This window comes from Salvia splendens, chromosome 2 (genome assembly GCF_004379255.2).
Source record: "Salvia splendens isolate huo1 chromosome 2, SspV2, whole genome shotgun sequence".
In the NCBI taxonomy this organism is placed as follows: Eukaryota; Viridiplantae; Streptophyta; class Magnoliopsida; order Lamiales; family Lamiaceae; genus Salvia; species Salvia splendens.
This window is the reverse complement of record NC_056033.1, coordinates 97,234-119,769: the sequence shown is the minus strand read 5'-3', so window position 1 is coordinate 119,769 and position 22,536 is coordinate 97,234. Positions and strand designations below refer to the sequence as shown.

Genomic DNA, 22,536 nt, shown 5'->3' with positions numbered 1-22,536 from the left:
TTTAATTTCCTGGTTCCGTCACTGACTCCATAAATATATATGGAGTATGTAAGAGTTCTCATGTATATATACTAAAACGGTAGATATGAATAAGAAGAGAAATAAGAATTTAAAGGACATAGTAGTACTACAACATATTAGGGAATAAGAAAATGCAAGAAATGAGGAAGTTGACCTTAGATGTGGTTTGAATGTAGCCACCACTCGAGGATGTTTAGTAATGGATCACAGCTATATAGTATATATAACATATTATATGGTGCACTCATTATTGTTTCTATCTCCATTGTCTTTAACCTTATATGCTATTGCTAATGGCTAATCTGTAAATGGGGACAATTTTTGGGACCTCTGACTGCCATATCCACCACAAGTCCCCTTTCACTAAAATGTGTGGCCTCTTCTTGCGACTACGTACCATTGAAGACGACTTAATTAGTAGTAGATCGTAATATAACTCATGCTAAAAAAAAAAAAAAAAGAGAGTACAAAAAATGAGATAATATCATAATAATGGACCTTAATTATTAGAGGAAATTAATAACTTCTCCAATGTGTTTCGCCAGGATTGTTAGGACAAACATTAACAAAATAGCTCAATATATTAAATCCAATAATTAGTACTGTAAAATTGAAGGGGCATGAGTGTAAAAGTGTCACTCTCAGTAGTGGAGTATTTGTAGTGCCATTTTGTCCACTACTATATATTTGTTCATGCAATTTCCTACAGCAAAGGTGTTATTGTACTTATAAATATGTGTTTTACTGTTGTACTTGGTAATGTGTCTAGATGTTGAGTCTCCCACGGAGACCTGCATTGTCGTTTGACACCTCGTCTTTCCGACTCTAATCTTGCATTTTATCTATCGTTCAAAGGGTATCTTTTACAGGAAATTGTGGTTGAAGAAGGGAACTAAGTTTAAAGCTAAGCTATTGAGGTGGCTTTTCTACCCTAAAACCAACGCCTACCTATTTTGTGGGTTATCTTTAATACGGACGCTGTTCCGGAAATGTTTATGGAGATGAACTGTTTGTCTTGCCAACTGTTTTGTTTTGAAACCTATCTGAAGTGGTTTACCACATATGTTTAATCGAATTCGGGTCTGTTGGGCTGCGAACCCTCAGGCTAGTGTACACGAGATCGGGAGCCATCTGAGAGCAAGTTGGCCGGTCTAGTTGACCTGGGGTGGGCCACGCCCCTTGTCACCCGTTGGATCAGATAGTGTATGATGGTGGGAATAAGGGTGGCAATATCTGAAAATGACTGCGCAGTCGAATTTATGAAATATGTTTTAGTGTACTTGGTTTATTTTCTTTACACTTAAAACCCCAAGGTTACACTGTTATGGCATGACAAACTATGATTTTGGCGTGTGTCTACTGAGTGCAATAAGTACTCAGCCCTGCATGTTGTTTTCTTAATGTGCAGGTTGAGCGACGATGGGGATGACGGATGTTGAGCAATAAAGTCAAAATGTGTTTTTACTTTGCCTTTTGGATGGTGTCGTGTCGTCATACCCGGCATTATCTATCTCTTGGTCTTTTCCGCTGCTTTGTAATCCGATACAATGTTTTCATTTAAACTCTGTTTACTTTAACTTTAGAAATGTCGCTACAGTACTCTGTTTTGAAGTGAACTTCCTCTAATTAAACGTTTTCGGGTCAAGTATTCTTGTTCTCCCCTTTCTTCCCCGCTTCTTTATTCCTCCCCTAGTCGCGGTCCACCGTACTTCCTATCCTTAGGAAATGCGGGCGTGACAGAGTGGTATCAGAGCCAGGTTTTCTTTCTGCTCTGGATCCAAGAGTCTTTTTCTGTTTTGAGTAAGTTTTCAAAAGTGTCATTGGCTCAACATCCGACTCATCGCACTCAACCTGAAATGAGGTAATGAAAATTTTGAATTTTTGGAAAGTATATGGAAGTGGAGGAAATTGTGATTTTGGGTTTTGAAAATGTTTTTGTAAAGTTTAAGTAAATGTTGATGCATGTAGAAGGTACAAATGATGTGAAAAGTTGGAAATTATTTGAGTTACAAACTGTTATGGTATGTCTGACTTTTAGTGTGTGTCGAGTTTACATGAAAGCATGTGGCTGATGTGTGATGCTATGATGACGTGAATGTTGATGTGAGCTTTTACGTGTGAATGTGTTGGCCTTTTGAATGTTTGAACTTAGACGTGAGAGGTTTCACTAGTGCTTCTTGGACCTATAGTAGATAAGGACTTATGGCCTTTGAACACCAGCGGGCTTGGAATTAGAACAGTGATACGTCTGCATACACATATCTCTCTCTTCTTCGGTTATGCACCATGTTTTTATATGCGAGGCGATTGTTTCTGTTTTCTATAGATGGCGCGTATGTTCCGAACCCCGCGACGGAGTGATCGTGATAGACTTAGGGCACAGAGGGTGCTCAGAGAGTATAGAGTGTATCGAAAGAAGGATCACATACCGTTGATTGAGTTCGTAGCGCACTTCGACACCCTCTGGAGGGCAGCTCAGGAGTTCGGAGTGACAGAGCTTGACGGCATTGAGAAGCTAATAGAATTGCTCCCTGACAGCTGGAAGGAGTGGGCTGAAAGAACGGCGAGGAGGTACACGTGGCATGAGCCCGTTACCGATGACATGGTGGGCGACATGGCTGGCTTTCGGAAGGCCGTGTATTGTGCACTGGTAGACTCTCGAGAGGAGCAGCCCCACAGGATGTGCAAGAGAGGATCGTGTATCAGGACAAGTACGTGAGTATGTACGAGGGTGAGCAAGGGTTTGAAGATAACTATGAGGAGGAAACCGAAGAGGATCCCGAGGAGGAACCCGAGGTGGCTCCGCAAGGGAATTCCGAGGAGGACGATGACGAAGATCCGGAGGAAGGGCCTATGGATGAAGATGATCGAGTCGTAGTCTAGAAATAAATAGTTGATGTCTTGTTAGTTTTTGTTTTTAGTACGATCTGCTCTTGGGAAACAACGTTTGACCTCCTTTCTTTTAATGAGAATTTGATTTTGATTATATCCTATGTGTTGCATCTTACCACTTGAAGATTATGAGAAAATTTTGAGAAAGTGGTAATTTTGGATGAGAATTGTAGTAACACTTTTTGGATTTTGAATCAGAATGCCGCCAAGACGTGAACGCCGTCCACAACAAGGACCCAACGCTGAGGCACCACCTCCACCACCACCTCCACCACCACCTCCACCCCCGCCTCAGCAAGAAAGATTCATAGTTACGTTCTCCAGGCAGAATCCCCCTAAATTCGATGGACAAGGAGATCCCTCAAAAGCCGAAGAGTGGATACGCGGCCTCGAGCGTATTTTCAGGGTCATGGAGTGCACAGATAGGGAGCGCATTGCTTGCGCCACCTTTCAACTATCAGGTGCTGCCGATTACTGGTGGGAGACTCGGCAAAGAACTATGAATCCTGCACGCTTGGAAGCGTTAACATGGGAGGAGTTTAAAATGGAGATTGATAACAAGTATGTCCCAAAGACGTACAGACGGGCCAAGGTGGTAGAATTCCACACGCTGAGCCAAGGCCGAATGACTGTAACTGAGTACGACCGAGCCCTCGCGCAGATGGCACGATATGCGCCCGAGTTGATGGACACCGACGAGAAATGGGCGGTGAAGTTCCGGGCCGGGCTCAAGGATGAGATAAAGGCCGCATTGGCTTGTCGAGGAGAACTCTCCTACTCGGAGATCTTGACTTGTGCACTGGACGTGGAAGATGCACTCCCTAAACCAAAAGTGGTGGCGACAACAAACGCGACACCCCTACAAGCTCAGTCAGGTCATCAAGAGAAGAGGAGGTGGGATGGTGATCACACTCAGTATGGTGGCAAGAGGCCACAACACATGAAGAACCCACCCTACAATGGCGGGAGACAGAATACCTATCACCCGAGGGCAAGCTTTCCGCCGAGGAACCCTCAATGTGGAAGATGCTTCAAGTACCACACCGGAGAGTGTCGAGACCCTAGATGCTTCAGCTGTGGTGGAAGTGGCCATTACTTCCGAAGTTGCCCAATAAGAACATGGGAACGGGGACGAGACAGAACCAGTTAGGCTTCCGTCCACCATCCCAGGCACTACCTGCACCTCAACCGCAACAACGCCGCCAAGGACTGCCGTCGCAAGCAAGAGCCTACGCCTTGAAGGGGAAGCAGCCGGCAAACGGGAAAGAAACCTTTGGGCAAGGAAACTGGCAGGTATGGGCACACTTCTCAACATGCCTATAGTTGTCTTGTTTGATACGGGTGCATCGCATTCCTTTATATCAACTTCTTGTGTGGATACATTAGGATTACCTACTGTTAAGACCGAACCCACTATGAGTGTGACCTCACCGGTAGGCGGGACTATAGATATATCCCGATCTTGTGCGTGTGTGAACTTTGGAATAGGTGAACTCAGTTTGTTGGCTCATAATTTACAAGTAATGACGATGGGTAGCGTAGACATAATCTTGGGTATGGATTGGTTAGCGGAGAACCACGTTACCCTTCATTGTAGAGAAAGGGAAATTTCGTTTGAAACCCCAGGAAAAGAGCCGACGAGGTTTTACGGAATCTCAATGAACCGACGCAAGTCCATTGTCTCCGCGCTGCAAGCCACTACAATGATGAGGAAGGGATGTCCAGCGTACCTTGTTTATTTGAATGGGGAGGAGAAGAAAGACAGGAAGATAGAAGATGTGGCGATAGTGAGTGAATATCCCGATGTCTTTCCCCGATGCATTGCCGGGACCCCCACCCGACAGGCAAGTAGAATTCACGATCGATCTGGAGCCCGGATCGACACCAATATCCAAGGCACCTTATAGGATGGCGCCAAAAGAGTTGGAGGAGCTTAAGGTGGCAACTACAAGAGCTACTGGAATTAGGGATCATTAGACCTAGCGTGTCGCCATGGGAGCACCAGTGTTGTTTGTGAAGAAAGAAGGATGAACATGAGGATGTGCATCGACTATCGAGAGCTAACAAACTGACGCTGAAAGAACAAGTATCCACTACCAAGGATAGCGACTTGTTTGACCAACTTCGAGGGGCAGGAGTCTTCTCTAAGATGGATTTGAGGTCTGGGTACCATCAGCTGAGAGTTCGGCGAGAAGATGTACCCAAGACGGCTTTCCGAACAAGATATGGTCATTATTAGTTCGTTGTGATGCCTTTTGGACTGACGAACGCCCCGGCAGTGTTCATGGACCTTATGAACCGCGTGTTCCAACCGTATTTGGATCGGTTTGTCCTAGTTTTCATCGATGATGTGCTTGTTTACTCAAAGAACGTGGAGGAGCACAAAGCGCCACTTGAGAACCGTCCTAGCAACCCTAAGGGACGAGAAACTATATGCCAAGTTCAGTATAATGCGAGTTTTGGCTCAAGGAAGTGAATTTTCTTGGACATGTAGTAACTTCAGATGGAATTCGTGTAGACCCGGCCAAGGTGGAAGCTGTACAGGAATGGAAGTCGCCTTCTACACAAAATGAAATTCGAAGCTTCTTAGGACTGGCGGGCTATTATCGAAGAGTCATTGAGGGATTCTCGAAGATAGCCAGGCCAATGACACAGCAACTGAAAAAGGGAGTCAAGATGATTTGGACACCAGAATGTGAGGCGAGTTTTCAGTTGTTGAAGGAGAAATATGACCACACCCGCCACCATTCTAGCTGTACCGGAGTCAGGGACTGACTATGCGGTGTATACGGATGCGTCGAAGGGTGGGACTTGGATGTGTGCTTGTGCAGAAGGGGAAAGTGATTGCATATGCATCGAGACAATTGAAGTCCCATGAGCTGAATTATCCGACACATGACTTAGAACTGGCAGCCGTGGTACACATGCATTGAAGATCTGGAGACATCATCTCTATGGAGTCCGTTGTGAGATATACACGGACCATAAGAGTCTAAAGTACTTCTTTGAGCAAAAGGAGTTGAACATGCGCCAGCGTAGGTGGCTCGAGTTGGTGAGAGGACTACGATTGTGGTATAAATTACCATCCGGGAGAAAAGCAAACGTAAGTGGCCGATGCTCTTAGTAGGAAGTCTCAATCTCAGCTGGCCACTTTTCTTACTATCGAGGAGAGTTTAATCCAAGAGTTCAGTAAGATGCGGTTGGAAGTAGTGAGAATGCCCGAGACTGTGGAAGGAATAATAGCCACGTTGGTGATGGAACCCGACTTAAGAGCCAGAATTGTGGAAGCTCAACGGCGGGATACGTTACTAGAAAAGATTCGCTCAAGAAGTGAGGGCGGGTGAACTCGGAAACTTTCGTGAGGCAGCGGATAAGGGTCTCACATACAAGGGAAGGTTGTGTGTGCCTAAGGATGAAGGCCTGAGAATGGAAATCATGAGAGAAGCACATGAAACCCCATACGCTGCTCACCCAGGAAGTACCAAGATTGTATCAAGACATGAAGAGGCAATTTTGGTGGAACGTATGAAAAAGCATGTTGCAAGCATTTGTGGAGAGATGCCTGGCATGTCAACAAGTAAAGGCGCTACACCAACGGCCCTATGGGAGATTGCAACCCTTGAGATTCCAGAATGGAAGTGGGAACATATTGCAATGGACTTTGTGACAGGACTGCCAAAATTCCCAGCGAGGAAACACTGTGATTTGGGTGATTATAGATCGCCTCACCAAATCTGCTCATTTGTACCGGTTCGTGCTACCTATGGATCCACCAGTTGGCTAAGATATATGTGCGGGAGATTATACGCTTGCATGGAGTACCAGCGACAATTACAATCCGATCGCGATGCCAAATTTACTTCTAGGTTTTGGACGAGCCTGCAGCGCGAGTTGGGGGACTAAATTGAATTTAGTACTGCCTTCCACCCACAAACCGATGGGCAGTCAGAGAGAACGATTCAAGCCTTAGAGGATATGCTGCGAGCCGTGGTGCTAGATCGAGGTTGGGGTTGGGAAGAAGTGTTGTCTTTGGTTGAGTTCGCTTACAATAATAGTTACCAGGCGACGATCAGATGGCTCCATATGAGGCATTGTATGGAAAGAAGTGTAGATCGCCACTTTATTGGGATGAAGTGGGGTGAGAGAAGAATTCTCGGACCAGACTCTGTAGAAGAGATGATAGAGATTGTCCGACAAATCCGTGGGAGGATCAAGGAGGCACAGGATCGACAGAAATCACAGAAATCATATGCGGATGTTCGAAGGACCGATTTACAATTCGAGGTCGGAGAAAAGGTCTTTCTGAAAGTTTCCCCTTCTAAGGGAATAACTCGTTTTGGAGTGAAAGGAAAGCTGAGACCCCGATTATCGGTCCGTACGAGATTTTGGATAGAGTCGGCGCGGTAGCATACAGATTGGCCCTACCACCAAACTTTGGAAATGTGCACAACGTCTTCCATATGTCACAATTGAGGAAGTACGTGTTTGACCCCACACACATAGTTCACCAAGAAGAGATGATGGTCCTAAATTCCGATCTAAGTTATGAGGAGAAGCCCGAGGCCATTTTGGATCGAAGGGTGCAAGAATTGAGGAATAAGTCAATTGTTTCGGTGAAAGTACGGTGGGGGAATCATGGGGTCGAAGAAGCAACCTGGGAATTAGAAGATAAGATGAGAGAGAAGTTTCCAGAGCTGTTTGAGTGATCTAGGCAAATTTCGGGACGAAATTTCCTTAAGGTGGGAGGAATGTAATATCCGAAAATAAAATAATTAAATAAGAATTTTACTCTTTTAATTAAGGTTTGAATTTTGTGAATATCTTGTTTAAGATATGGTTTGGTAGTCTTAATTGATTTATATTATTTATGTATGTGAATATTTAGATTTTTATGATTAATTGAAAAACAAATAAAATCCTATTTAATAAATTAAATCTCTCTCTCTCCCTCTCTCTCTCGGTTTCTCTCCCTCTCCCCACTACTTTCTCAACCTCTCCCCACTCCCACATAACCGATGCACTCCCTTTCTTTCCAATCTCTCCCTCACATCGGTTCCTCTCTTTCTCTCTCGCAATCGTTCTCAACATCACGGTAAGGTCTCCCTCTTTCTCCCCCTCGGTTCTCACCTTTTTCCTTTCACTCCCTCTCATCGATTTCTTGGTTCATCAAGGTGTTACTCTCTCTCGTTGTGAATCGGAGTCGGAAGAGGAAGTAAAGCGTTTGAACTACGTTTGAACTATCCGGGAAAGGTAACCCAAGACCCTAACTCATGATAATTTCGAAAACACATGCATTTAGGACGTTTGAATGTTTTAGATGCTGAATAGGCTTTGTGATTATGTGTTTGTGTGGGGTATGTCTTCGGTGGGGACTGACAGTGGGATCCGACCCCTTTTTGACTGAGCAAACGATCTCCTTTTGGTACGAAATTTTAACTGTTTAAACTTGGGTGTGTCTTCTGTGTGGTGTGTAAATTTCAGCTTCATTGGACGTCGGATGATTTTATAATGATTTTTGTAAGTAAACTGCGCAGTTCTGCGAGATGTACGTTTCTGGGTGAGGTGTTTTTGTGCAATGGGTGTGAATCTGGGTGTTTTGATATTATGATGTATGTGGGTGTGTTTGGCCAAGGGATGGCTCGGAGGAATCAGTGTTTGGTTCGAGTGTTTTGTGTGTGTTGGCCGAGAGTTTTAGGGTTTGGCCTAGGGTGGTGTTGTGGAGAGTTTTGGAGGGTTGATCTCTTGTTTTCGGGTGTGTTTTGGGATGTAGAATGTGTGTTGTGAATGTCGTATAAGGTTTGAGAATCGTTGGTTGGGGGAAAACTGGTGTGCACTTGATCGGGCCAGCGGCCGAGACGCCGAGCCAGATGCCGAGCCAGATGCCGAGACAGGTGCCGAGCCAGTGCCGAGACAGGTGCCGAGACGGGCGCCGAGCCAGATGCCGAGACAGGTGCCGAGCCAGTGCCGAGAGAGGTGCCGAGACGGGTGCCGAGCCAGGGCCGAGCCAGACGCCGAGACATGTGCCGAGCCAGGCGGCCGAGACGGTCGGCCGAGGTGCCGAGCCAGGCGGCCGAGACGGTCGGCCGAGGTGCCGAGCCAGGTGGCCGAGACCGCCGACCGAGATGCCGAGCCAGGCCGAGACGCCGAGCCTTTTTCCCGAACCTGTCCCGAGCCAAGTGAGCCGTTTGCACGGTGCGGGTTTACCGGGAGTGCGAGTGTTTTGGGTGTGTGTCGTGTGCGCGTCTTGAGTACGTTGTATGCGTGTCGGGTGCGTGCGTGGTGTGTTTCGGACGTGTGTTTTTGTGTGATTGACTTATAAGATGTTGTTAAGTGTGTGTACGTGTAATGTGCTAGATGTTGAAGTCATCCACGTAGGAATCATGCATTGTCGTTTGAACCTCGTCTTTCCTGACTCTAATCTTGATATTTATCTATCTTTCAAAAGGGTGATCTTTTACGAGGAAATTGTGGTTGAAGAAGGGAACTATTTAAAAGCTAAGCAATTGAGGTGGGCTTTTCTACCCTACTATTTTGTGGGTTATCTTTAATACGGACGCTGTTCCGGAAATGTTTATGGAGATGAACTGTTTGTCTTGCCAACTGTTTTGTTTTGAAACCTATCTGAAGTGGTTTACCACATATGTTTAATCGAATTCGGGTCTGTTGGGCTGCGAACCCTCAGGCTAGTGTACACGAGATCGGGAGCCATCTGAGAGCAAGTTGGCCGGTCTAGTTGACCTGGGGTGTGGCCACGCCCCTTGTCACCCGTTGGATCAGATAGTGTATGATGGTGGGAATAAGGGTGGCAATATCTGAAAATGACTGCGCAGTCGAATTTATGAAATATGTTTTAGTGTACTTGGGTTATTTTTCTTTACACTTAAAACCCCAAGGTTACACTGTTAGGGCATGACAAACTATGATTTTGGCGTGTGTCCACTGAGTGCAATAAGTACTCAGCCCTGCATGTTGTTTTCTTAATGTGCAGGTTGAGCGACGATGGGGATGAAGGATGTTGAGCAACTAAAGTCAAAAATGTGTTTTTACTTTGCCTTTTGGATGGTGTCGTGTCGTCATACCCGGCATTATCTATCTCTTGGTCTTTTCCGCTGCTTTGTAATCCGATACAATGTTTTCATTTAAACTCTGTTTACTTTAACTTTAGAAATGTCGCTACAGTACTTTGTTTTGAAGTGAACTTCCTCTAATTAAACGTTTTCGGGTCAAGTATTCTTGTTCTCCCCTTTCTTCCCCGCTTCTTTATTCCTCCCCTAGTCGCGGTCCACCGTACTCCCTATCCTTAGGAAATGCGGGCGTGACAGTCCAATTTAATTCCCCAGGTCAAGTAGATTAGAGTCTTAACCCACACAATGAATGCATGGCAGCAGCCGACCCCTTTTTCAATTGTGTCGTAGAAACAATCTTGAGTAGTTCCCTAGTCCCTGTGGTTCGACCCCGCTCTTATCTCTTATACTTAGTAAGATTTGTTGAATTAGTGGGAAAATTATAAATCTTGTTGAAAGGAGGGACACGTGCACACGACACACGTCCCCTCTCTTTATACTCCTATATTAGCATGTTCATAAACTTATTATGTTGTACAGTTTAAAGAAATGTTACTCTAAGGGAGATAATCATATTGCATATAATGATTTAAAAGACCATATCTGTCAAAAATTGTAGAACTCAATTCTCTGCAAAAAAAAATGCGTACATAAATGGAGTATTTTAGAGAGTTGAACTAACAAAATAAGTCTGGGTGGCAAGAAAACAAATCGAAGAAACATTCTAAAGTAAACAAATTATATTCTGCAAATGAAGCTGAATAATACAGGTAAATTAAAAAATTCTTAACATGTAAAGCATACTCAGTGAGATATATACCTCATTTGCATCAACAATATCAGCAACTGTCCTTCCTAATAGCTGAAAGGCCTCTCAAGTCTTGCTATTTCCTCAAAAGCATATACAACATTTAAATGCTAAGTTTATGAATGTTGTTTCATTTTTTTTGCAGGTAATCATCCTAATGGATTTAAAGTAAAAGTGAAAGAAAAAGGAGAAAGAATGCATAGAAACTGAAAAATCAGGTCAGTGAATAATTAAATTATGAAAAATAAATTCATATAGAATAGAGATGCCAGAAATACAGCCACTAACAATTTTTTTAGTATATGCAGGGACAAACTGTTCAAAATGGAATCAGTGAAAGATTGAAGGTTAGAACACTACATTAATTGTATACCGAGTACTAAAAACTGGAAAAAATAGAAATGAAAACACTGAAAAACGAACATATATTAAGAACATAGAGTGAAGAATCATAAGAGAATACATAAAGAACAAATAGGAAGAGAGAGTATGCAGGTCATGAATTAGGGAAGAGTCAAGAAACTGGACTATTTTTCTGTTTATTTTCTTGACTGATTTTGGTTGAGAGATGAAGTGATTATAGGAGTGTTAAGAGAAGAGGTATTTATAGGACTCTCTTCTTCATCATGCAAGTTAGATAGATATCATGCAGGTTCCCCATAAAAACATCATCATGAAAGACCTTTCAGGTAATACTACTAAGATATAAATATTAGAAACAATATTAGATATTAATAAATATTTTTTTACAAATTTGCATAAAAAATGAATTTAGATGTATGCATGTGAAATATTAATACTAAAACTTATAAAGTAATATTAATATTAATATTAACACTTATGAAATATTGTGTAAGATTTGGTCATTTATTTAATTTTATAAGTTTCTGCATTTATTTAAGGCCCATTACATTTCTGCATTTATTAACTTATTCTTGTGTTATTTATAGGAGAAATTATTAATTTATTCTTTTGTTATTTATAGGAGAATTATAAGGATACAAACTAAATCCTAAAAACATAAGAGCCACTGCCTCTCACTCTTCACTCTACAGAAAAAGGAAAGAGAAAGAGAACCATAAAGAACACAAACAGCCGTCTCTCACTCCTCACTCTATAATCATTACACAAAGAGGACAGATGACATGACATCATTACACAAAGAGGACAGATGACAAGGCAGGCGTGGGAGGCTAGAACCTACTCTACTACATGAGCAATATATTAGCAAAACAATATACCAAGATAAAAACAAAAGGTATGAAATTCTTTATCTATGCTCTAAAGGTTGCACATTCTGAAATTGAAGCAAATGAGCTATTTAATGATATGTTTCGGATGTACTTTAATGGGTGCACATTAATTCCAGTTCATGCTATCACTTCTACTATCTATGTATCTCTTATAACATACTATTTCAAATCATTTTTTTAGGGGTTTAAGAATGTTAAGTTGATACTTAATCTTATTTAATGCTTTGGATATAAGCTTATCACATATAGTATGCTGCCCCATTTCTCCAATTTCTTTGCAGAAACGAATTTCATAAATATTTTTTCAAATTTATATACATGAAGTTCTTCAAAATTTAATGCAGTCAGTTTCAATTAGTTATTGCTCCCTTTCATCATTTTCTTTACAGACGAATTTCTTTACAATTTATATATATGAAAGGTTTTTCATTTGGTACATTGTCCCTACATTTAGAACATAATCTTAAATTTATATTTTTCTATGTTATATTTTTCATGTTCTAAAATTGTGATTTAATTCTATCTCTTATTTTTCATGTTCTAAAATTTTCATTATATTCTCTATCTCATTCTCAATTTCACAGATGTTGGGTCATTGATACTTTCAAATCTATACATGATAAGTTTTATACATATTACTAATTTATTATTTACCTTTTTCAGGGATAAATTTCATTGGAAACATATGAATTAATTTATATTACTTTGCAGGAAAGATTTTTATATTTAATAGGCTGTCTCTCTCTCCCTCTCTCTCTCTCCATCTGTGTCTCTCTCGGTCTTATTTCTCTGTTACTATCTCATCTCTGTCTTTTATTTTTAAATTTCCTAAAATTGTAATCTTATGCTTATTTTATTTAATAGTGTGACAACCTATCAAATGTTTGCATTGCCAAATGAGATTTACGTGGGCTGATAACTGAATTAGGGGATATTCATTATTTTTGGTAGATATAATGACATACATACTGAATGAATATTTTACTTAATTCAAAAAATTTTATATTTAATAGGATGTCACACTGTTTTCTAAATTTGCTTGTAGATTCTTTGTGTTTAGTCTTGAAAGTAATTTTAAATATAATTACTAATATATCAATAATTTTTTGCAGGGACAAAGGGCATTGGAAATTGATTAATGGATCATCAACTTTGAAAGAATAAAATAAATATACATATTGTAATAGAATAATTTTTTTTAGTAAAGACAGCAACGCTAAAGAAATCAGAGGATAAACTCCAAATTGAGCTGACGGGATTTACCAAAAGAACCATCCCACATTATATATTTTTCCCGCAAAAAAGAGTATTATAGTCTTTTCAACCAAGTGTCCTTTTTTATTAGTATAGATAACAAAAAGCCGTTGAAAAACTCATGTCAATCATTTCCCCTCCCATTATCTGCTACAGTTAAAATTATTTCATACAGTAATTACCAATTCACTTATAATTACTCCGTAGTTTATGCCGCCCACCTCCCCACTCAATTAAAAAAATGGAATTTCTCTCAAGAGTCAAGACATGCACGAAATTTGTTTTGGTGGAACTATATATGAGTTTGAAATTTTGAGATTATATATTTTGATAGTATCTCATTGTAATGGTAGAGGATTTTTCACACCAAATACTAAAAATGGACAATATAAATAAGAAAATTAACTTGCCCCTCATTGGCTCTTACTGTGTCCGGCGTCACATCAACCACTCCCCATGCGAAAATTATTCCATGGAGTCATTATGACGCCATAAAAAATTGATATACAGTACAAGTTTTCATGAACCACAATTGAAGTACAAATTTGAAATACATAATTTTCACCTTTTTTTCTGAATAAGCATCTTGCATCTAATAATCAAGATCTGCAAACTAGGCAAAATTCCATGCTTGGAACTTTATGTGTAAAGCCTTATAAGTTGATCAATTTGATTCTTAAATCCCATGAAAAGCAAATTACCTAGCTTTTTTTACTGAAGGTTGAAAAGCATATACATAATGCTATAAAACTTGTTCTTATTCCTCATTTATATTCCCTCTTAACTTTGGATGCCAATACATCACTATGTGATGTAGGCTCTGAACTCCTTTTTGACTTGACCGAGAAAAAAATCATACTGGAGAAAGTACTTTTCAAATCAAAATACTCCTATATAATTTAATAGTTTTATTATATGAAACTTGTTATATACTATGTTTGTGCACGGCGTATTCTTGACCAAATTCCCGTGCTTGTTCCGTACTGGGAATTAAGTCACGGAGTTTATGATTATTTATAACATACTGTAATTAACTATCCAGTTAAAACCGTAGATTAAAAAGCAGTGATCGAATATTAGTCAACAAACTAGCCCATTTTAATGAATTAATTATGTTAAATGGATCGATACCAAAATATAAAGAAGTCAAATTATTCCCCAGAACTGAAGTGATATTGACCAAAAATGTTTTTTTGAATGAAGAAATTAATATTCCTCACTTGTATAGATACGATTTGTTTCATAGTATGGTGACATTTCTATTTTTAAACATATAGGTTAGTGATCAAAATCCAAATAAGTATTTCGTACCAGCTAGTATAAATGGCTTGCATACTAGGTGATGAAACGAGACATCCGTGCAACATCGAATCATCCTTGTTTACATAGATGGGCGATAACTTAGAAGAGATATTAAGCGTGAAAAAGGGTAGATGGTCTTCGCATGAAGATTCCATACTAATCAACTACATCGCAGTTCATGGCCAAGGCCGTTGGAATGACATCGCTCGAGACTCAGGTACGATCGAACTCAAATGATGTAATCAAGTAGATATTTACATACTACACGCTTGCATGTTAATTATTTGCATATATTAAAGTAAGTGAATTGAGACGATCATATTATCAATAGGGTTGAGGCGGAATGGCAAGAGTTGCAGATTGAGATGGAAAAACTACTTGCAACCAAATGTTCGACGAGGGAATATTACAGTTGAGGAGCAGCTTTGCATTATGAAGCTCCACTCCCTTTATGGAAATCGGTGCGTCTACAATTACATAATTTATTACTAGTATTTTGTAATCACTTTAAATAAGATATCGCAGGTGGTCGAAAATAGCTAAGTTGTTGCCCGGTCGAACTGATAATGAAATCAAGAACTACTGGAGAAGTCAAGTTTTAAAGCCTGCAAAGCAGCTGAAATACGACACAAATAGCATGGAGTTAAGGGAGTTCGTTCGTGACATATGGCTTCCTAGGATTCATGCTAATTATATTAATCTTGCAAGTGTTAGCGGGGTGATGATGAATTGCAATGACATTAATGCTGAAAGTGTTGGAATGGATTATTATTGGTCGAATAGCATTTCATGTGATCAAATTGCAGTCACGAATAATTTATGTAATACTCCTACTAGTAGTGACTGCGGGTTTCGTGATTACATATATTATGGCCTTGATAGCCCCTCCCTGCTTCGGTTTATCGAATAGATGATGTATTATTGGGCACGTAATGTAACCAGTTCAAGTCTTGTGAGCTATACACTATACTTATGCTTTGAAATTAAAGGGACGGCAAATCGTTTCTTCTGTTTCTACTCGTGTTTCATCTTCTTCTATTCTCGCATATGGTATATGCATGTATTCAACGATATGCATATAATTTACTGTAAGGCTGGTGAAATAAGTAGAAGAAATATTGAAAATATATACTCCATGTAGTTAATTAATTAAATAGTACTCCTAGTAAGTAGTACTTCTTGTAAAATCAAAATTACTACTATATGTAGTACTAGTTCTAGTACTATATTTTAACAAAAACACTTCATGCAGATCCAGCCCTGCACTCCAACCGCGCGCTGATTCCATGAAATTGAAAAATTGTTGGAGAAGATGAGACTTGGGCTTATAAGTTTTGGGCCATTTATATAATTGTTGGGCTGCTTTTGGGTATAATAAACTAATGATGCCCTTGACATCATTAGCCGATTCAGATAAGAGTTTGATGGGTATGTAAATGTTTATAATTTTATCAAATAAAATAATCTCAAGTGCATCAATAGTGTGCAATACGTCTCATGTTTTTTCTAAATTTAGGTTGCCCCAATACCTCCTAATCTACTTGGTACTTGGATTCAGGTAGAATTAGAATTAGTAGTATAAAATTATTTGTATTATCCAAGTAGTAGTTAATAAATTTATTAGTATATGAAACTTATTTAAGACATATTTGGAGATGAATGAACTAATAATATATTAGTTGACTAGTTGTATACATTAAGAAATAAATTTTCAAAAATATCAGAATGAGACTATTCTTAGGCGATTTCAAGACATAGCGATTTGTCGAAAACAATTATGATCTAGTGTATTGTAAAAGTTGTACAGACATTACATGTAAAGTTAAACATTTTAATATTATTATTATTTTAAAAGTTTCAGCTCCGGCTAATTTAATTTCCTGGTTCCGTCACTGACTCCATAAATATATATGGAGTATGTAAGAGTTCTCATGTATATATACTACAACGGTAGATATGAATAAGAAGAGAAATAAGAATTTAAAAGGACATAGTAGTACTACAACATATTAGGGAATAAGAAAATGCAAGAAATGAGGAAGTTGACCTTAGATGTGGTTTGAATGTAGCCACCACTCGAGGATGTTTAGTAATGGATCACAGCTATATAGTATATATATACATATTATATGGTGCACTCATTATTGTTTCTATCTCCATTGTCTTTAACCTTATATGCTATTGCTAATGGCTAATCTGTAAATGGGGACAATTTTTGGGACCTCTGACTGCCATATCCACCACAAGTCCCCTTTCACTAAAATGTGTGGCCTCTTCTTGCGACTACGTACCATTGAAGACGACTTAATTAGTAGTAGATCGTAATATAACTCATGCTAAAAAAAAAAAAAAAAAGAGAGTACAAAAAATGAGATAATATCATAATAATGACCTTAATTATTAGAGGAAATTAATAACTTCTCCAATGTGTTTCGCCAGGATTGTTAGGACAACAACATTAACAAAAATAGCTCAATATATTAAATCCAATAATTAGTACTGTAAAATTGAAGGGGCATGAGTGTAAAAGTGTCACTCTCAGTAGTGGAGTATTTGTAGTGCCATTTTGTCCACTACTATATATTTGTTCATGCAATTTCCTACAGCATCACACAAACAAAAACAATCATGCCTCGTAGATTTCATGTCCTATTCACCATCTTCTTCCTCTTGCTCTCATGTCCGAGCACAGTTTCCTGTATGGAGTTGGACACGTGGCACAAGGAAAAATCCATAGGGGTTGCTGAAAAGAAGAGCGACTGGAAGCTGCGGGTGGCGGAGTGGAATAGAACACAAGTAACCGTGAGCCAGGATGGGAGCGGCGATTTCATGAGCATCAATGAGGCAGTCAGCAGCATTCCCCTTCACAATACTCGTAGGGTCGTTATACGCATAAATTCCGGTGTTTATAGGTCCGTATAGCTAGTTAGTTAGTTACTAGTACTCCTATTATTGTGAGACTAATTAATTAATTAAATTATAGGGAAAAGGTGAGCATCCCTAAAACGATGCGTTTCGTAATTTTGGTGGGAAATGCGGGTGACCCTCCGACGATCACGGGAAACGACACCGCATCATCGGTGAGGACATTTCAAACTGCTACCGTTGCCGTTGATGCTGATTATTTTATTGCAATCAACGTCAAGTTTGAGGTGATCTCCAAATCATTGATAGGATAGCTAGTGGTAGTATACGTACACATTGTAATTTACTGATCTGTACGAAATCAGAACAGCGCGCCGCACATGGTGGGGAGGAGAGGCGAGCAGGCGGATATCAGGGACAAAGGCGGCGTTCTACAACTGCAGCTTCTACGGTAGTCAAGACACTCTCTACGATCACAAAGGCATTCACTACTTCAGCAACTGCTTCATTCAAGGCTCCGTCGACTTCATTTTCGGCTACGGCACATCGCTCTATGAGGTCACCTGCTCCCTTTCATTAATCAACAATTAAAAAGATCCAAGTTATAATTAATACTAGTATTTTCAGAATTGCTATCTGAACTCGGTGACGAACAAGGCACGTGGCGTCGGTCACAGCTCAAAAGCGGTCGGATTCATCTATGGCGAGCGGGTTTTCGTTCAAGAATTGTACCGTAACGGGGACCGGATCGATCTATTTAGGAAGAGCGTGGGGAGATTATTCGAGGGTCGTCTTTTCTTACACATTTTTGGATAAAATCGTTCTTCCCCAAGGATGGAGCGATTGGGGCAACGCATCTCGCCACCAGTAAGTCGCCATATATAGCTACTATAGCTACACTACACGTGTGTCAGTGTGTGTATATATATATATCCTACTATACTAGTATTAAGTATTTTCATTAAGGAGCATAGATAATCCACAAAAACAAACCTAGTTGTGTCTATTTTGTTTATTTATCTTCCCTGCCCTAAGTACTATGGTGAATATGTTTGAACTTTTACTCCATATAGGAAAGTGTATTATGGTGAATACAAATGTACCGGAGGAGGAGCAAATGTGACGGGTCGAGTAGCGTGGGCGAGAGTGCTCACAGACGACGAAGCCATGCCATTTATTGGCACTTACTATATTGATGGCGACTCTTGGCTTATAAATCCTTCTACCTATCTCATTTGACTTTCTTCATCCCAAATTTCATCATTCTGTTTAATGGATCTGAACATGTTTTATTTTATCTGACAATATATGGACTTTGAGTGATTTTTTACAATGGAGTGCAGTACTTAATAAATTAATACTATGCATACCTCTTTAAGCTTTCAAAATTACAGGTCCCAAAGTATTTGCATGAATATATTTGGAGATGAAACGAGACTCAATGAAATTTTTTTAAAAAACTATAGATAAACCCCTTGTCTTCTGGTTGCATACAAAAGGCCAATTAAGTCCTATTTTCCTATAAATCACTTTTCTTAACCAACAAATTACAGGCCCTAAGTGTATAAAATTTCTATTTATAATATTGATAGCCAAGGCTACCAAACAATTTATAGTGGGTATTTATTGGGTGTATATATATTTTTAGTTTATAGCCATAAAAAATTACATTTACAAAATTGATAGCAAATGCAAGTAAACAATTTATAGTGGGTATTTATTGGGGGCGTTTGGTTTTCTAGATTATGTCCCGAGATTAAATATGTAGAGTGTTTGGTTCATGAGACTCAATTCTAGATGGATAATCATGGGGAAATAGTCATAGCTAACCGACCCTCATATGACTAAAATAATCTCACAACTCAATCTTAGATTACATCTTGGTATTATTTTATCTAAGAAATCGAACACTGTCATTGGTTATGAGTTTTTCTTGATGTTTCGATTTATTGGTAAAGTAATAATTATGCTTTGAAAGTTATTTCAATATGAGGTTGTATTTGACATGTAAATATGCTTCTCATTTTTTTGTAACCAGTAGTTGTAATTGTAGAGAATCTGGGAGTATTTGCAATGTAGTATCGTTCGGTTGCCACTGCTAATTATCATGAGATTATCATCTAGCTAGGATGTGAGATTATTTTAATTGGATGGGGGAGGCTATGACTATTTATCATAAAACTATTCATCTAGGATTAAGTTATGAGATTCAAACTTATGAACCAAACATGATAATACATATTTAATTATGAGATTTAATCTTGTCAACCGAACACCCCTAATTGTAGAGAATCTATGAGTATTTGTTATTTGCAACATTGTTCGTGTTTTCCTTACAGTGCTATATAGTGTTTCCTTTACTCATTTTGTATAGTTAGTCTATATTTTTGTGATGGTATATAAATAATCAATAAGAATAGGATACATATATATAATTTTTTTGGATTAATTGCTTCCAAAATATAGTTCATATTATCTTATTTGAATTTTGATGCTATTTAATTAGTTGTTGGCTTAACTGCATGTAGATATATAAATTCTCAAGTGTTGGTTTTTAAATTTTATTCAACAATATTTCGCTAGTCATAAGATAGATCAACTTTATTATTTCCAATTGGAATACTCCAAATTTTGTTGGCTAGCTAATGATTCCTTTCTCCGAAGTTTGATGTAAACTTTAAAAGTATTGTTGAAAATCTCTCGATTGTAACTTAGTATTGCATTTTGATCATCGAAAATGATCATGAAATATTTTAAAATTTATTATCACAATTTTTTTATTTTTGTAAATGTTGATTACAATACCACTACAATTAGAAATGTATTGTCGAAAGCAGTCGAATTGAATGAGAATTTCACATTAGATTGTGGAGAACCGATTAGCGAACTTATGCCACATTTCAAAAGGAATAAAGTTTATATTTAACTAAAAGTCATAATTTAATTATCACAATTTTTTTATTTTGTTAACACTTCCCATTGTGCTACCTTTTTTTTTGTTAACACTTCTCAAATTTTCAACTACTTTAACGATCGATCATACGTATCTCTAGTTATTGTAATCACCATTTTATTATTTGTCATTCTCTATAATCTACATATGTCACAACTTCCTAACCACTCATGCCACACTACTTTCGGTGAGATAAATATAAAAAAATACTCTACAACTGTTAATAATAATTTGGAGCCCTTCAGAGTCGAAATTCTGCGTCCGCTACTGGTCCCAACTAAGTTGAGTCAAAACTTTTGGCACGGAGATTAAGAAATTGTGTTGAAAAGTATGAGAGATGAATAAAGTAGGAAAGATAGAGAGAAAGTAAAGTAGGTGATGGAATAACGTAAGAGCGATTAGATGTTTTATTTTTTATCAATAAAGGAAATAACTAAACTTAGTTTGGACATCCAAAAAAAATACGACTTAACTTAGTTGAGACGAAGGGAATACTAGTAAAAAGACATTTAATTTTGTTTTGCCTTTAATTTATTATTGGCAATTCTATCTGTATTAAAATTGAATAATTTATCTTTTCAGTTTCAAGTTATTGCAGACATGCTTTTTTCCTTCTTCCGCTCTAACCCACTTTAGGGGAGCTGCTTCAAAGCCCAAATCTAATGGAGTTTTGCTATCCTTTTTAGTCAACAATGGGATCGTTTGACGTGCTTCGACCCACCCGACTCTGTTGTTGGTCAGATAAATCTGATCGATTGATCAATCATGAATCGATAGTTTTATCGGTTCACTCGTTAATAAGTATTATTTTAAAACATTGGTATACTGTTTTCGCACTAAATTTCAAGTGCGTTGGCCATGAATGATACGAGAGTATGTAATATAGTAAATTTAATATCTTGATTGTTATAGAGTATAAAACAAATGGACTATATATACAATTATACAAATATGCATTTGTGATTCAATATGCCACATCTAACACAAGTATCATGTTGTCATTTTAAATGTTTGTTATTAAATTATTTTACTGTTATCATATTTAGTAGTAAATAAATTACATATTCCATTAACTCTTTAACTCTCATTTGATGATAAAATTAATGTATAAAAATATGACTCAAATTTCACTAAATTTTCCATATTGAGTCAAAGTTGGAAATTAATTAATGGATAGAGCTTTGAGTACAATTAAAAAGATATTTTTAATATTGAAATTTCAAATGTAATTTTGTTACATTTATACTTAACGATCGATGATATATTGCAGGTATTTAAACACATTTGTCAATTCTATATGCATAATATCGATATCTTAGTTGTATGACAAAAGACATCATAATCAAATATATCACATCTTGACACATATGTATTATTACATGGCAAATAAAATTAAAGAGACCACCCTCAAGGTATATTATGCCTATAAAATGTGAATTATTTGCTCCACAAACAACGAGAAATAACATCTTGTTATATTCATCGCCAATAATCATAATTATTTTAGCTTTTTGGGGCGTGGTCTACAATTGCAATCAACATCATAGGAACAAGGCACATGGCAGAGATTATGTGGGTTCTAGGTAATATAATTAAGAATCGACACAAATTTATAATTACAACTGAAATTAAACAGAAGTTGGCAGATTTTAAATATGAAATGAAGTGAAGTGGTCATTTAGTCGTAATACCAAGTACTTTGATAGGTTAACTTTTAATGCAATAATTAGCGCCTCTATATATATCATGGTAGTTGAACAATCATGTCGACCTCTTAAAAGAAAGTCCATATGACATAAGTAATTACTACTACAATATTACTCCATGATGCGCGCAGTAGCTGTCATGTTGACATCTTTTATGCCTAACCACTAATCCATGCATATATATGACTCAATTACTTTGGCTAAACTTATGGCCCAATATTTCCCTCCAATAAATAATGGTAAACGTTGAATCATGTATAGTTATACGTGCATATATATAGACAGACATAAAGACCCACCACTGTCACACCTGATTTAGAATTAATCTTTTAATTAATTGAAGTGACTTTTTTCCCAAATATAGAGTTGTGTTAATCCCTAAAATTTATTATATTAAATTTCTACATGCAAGTAGAAA

At 38.3% G+C, this 22,536-nt stretch overlaps 1 protein-coding gene and 1 pseudogene across 1 annotated transcript; both read left to right on the top strand.

Moving 5' to 3' along the window:
* Positions 1–14,671: 14,671 nt before the first annotated feature.
* On the top strand, positions 14,672–15,515 carry LOC121771303 (transcription factor MYB78-like). Its single transcript, XM_042168088.1, has 3 exons — positions 14,672–14,811; positions 14,926–15,055; positions 15,120–15,515. The coding sequence occupies exons 1-3, from the start codon at positions 14,682–14,684 to the stop codon at positions 15,502–15,504; spliced, it is 645 nt and encodes a 214-aa protein (XP_042024022.1). The 5' UTR covers positions 14,672–14,681; the 3' UTR covers positions 15,505–15,515.
* Positions 15,516–17,234: 1,719 nt separating this feature from the next.
* On the top strand, positions 17,235–18,698 carry LOC121793083 (annotated as a pseudogene).
* The last annotated feature ends 3,838 nt before the right edge of the window (positions 18,699–22,536 follow it).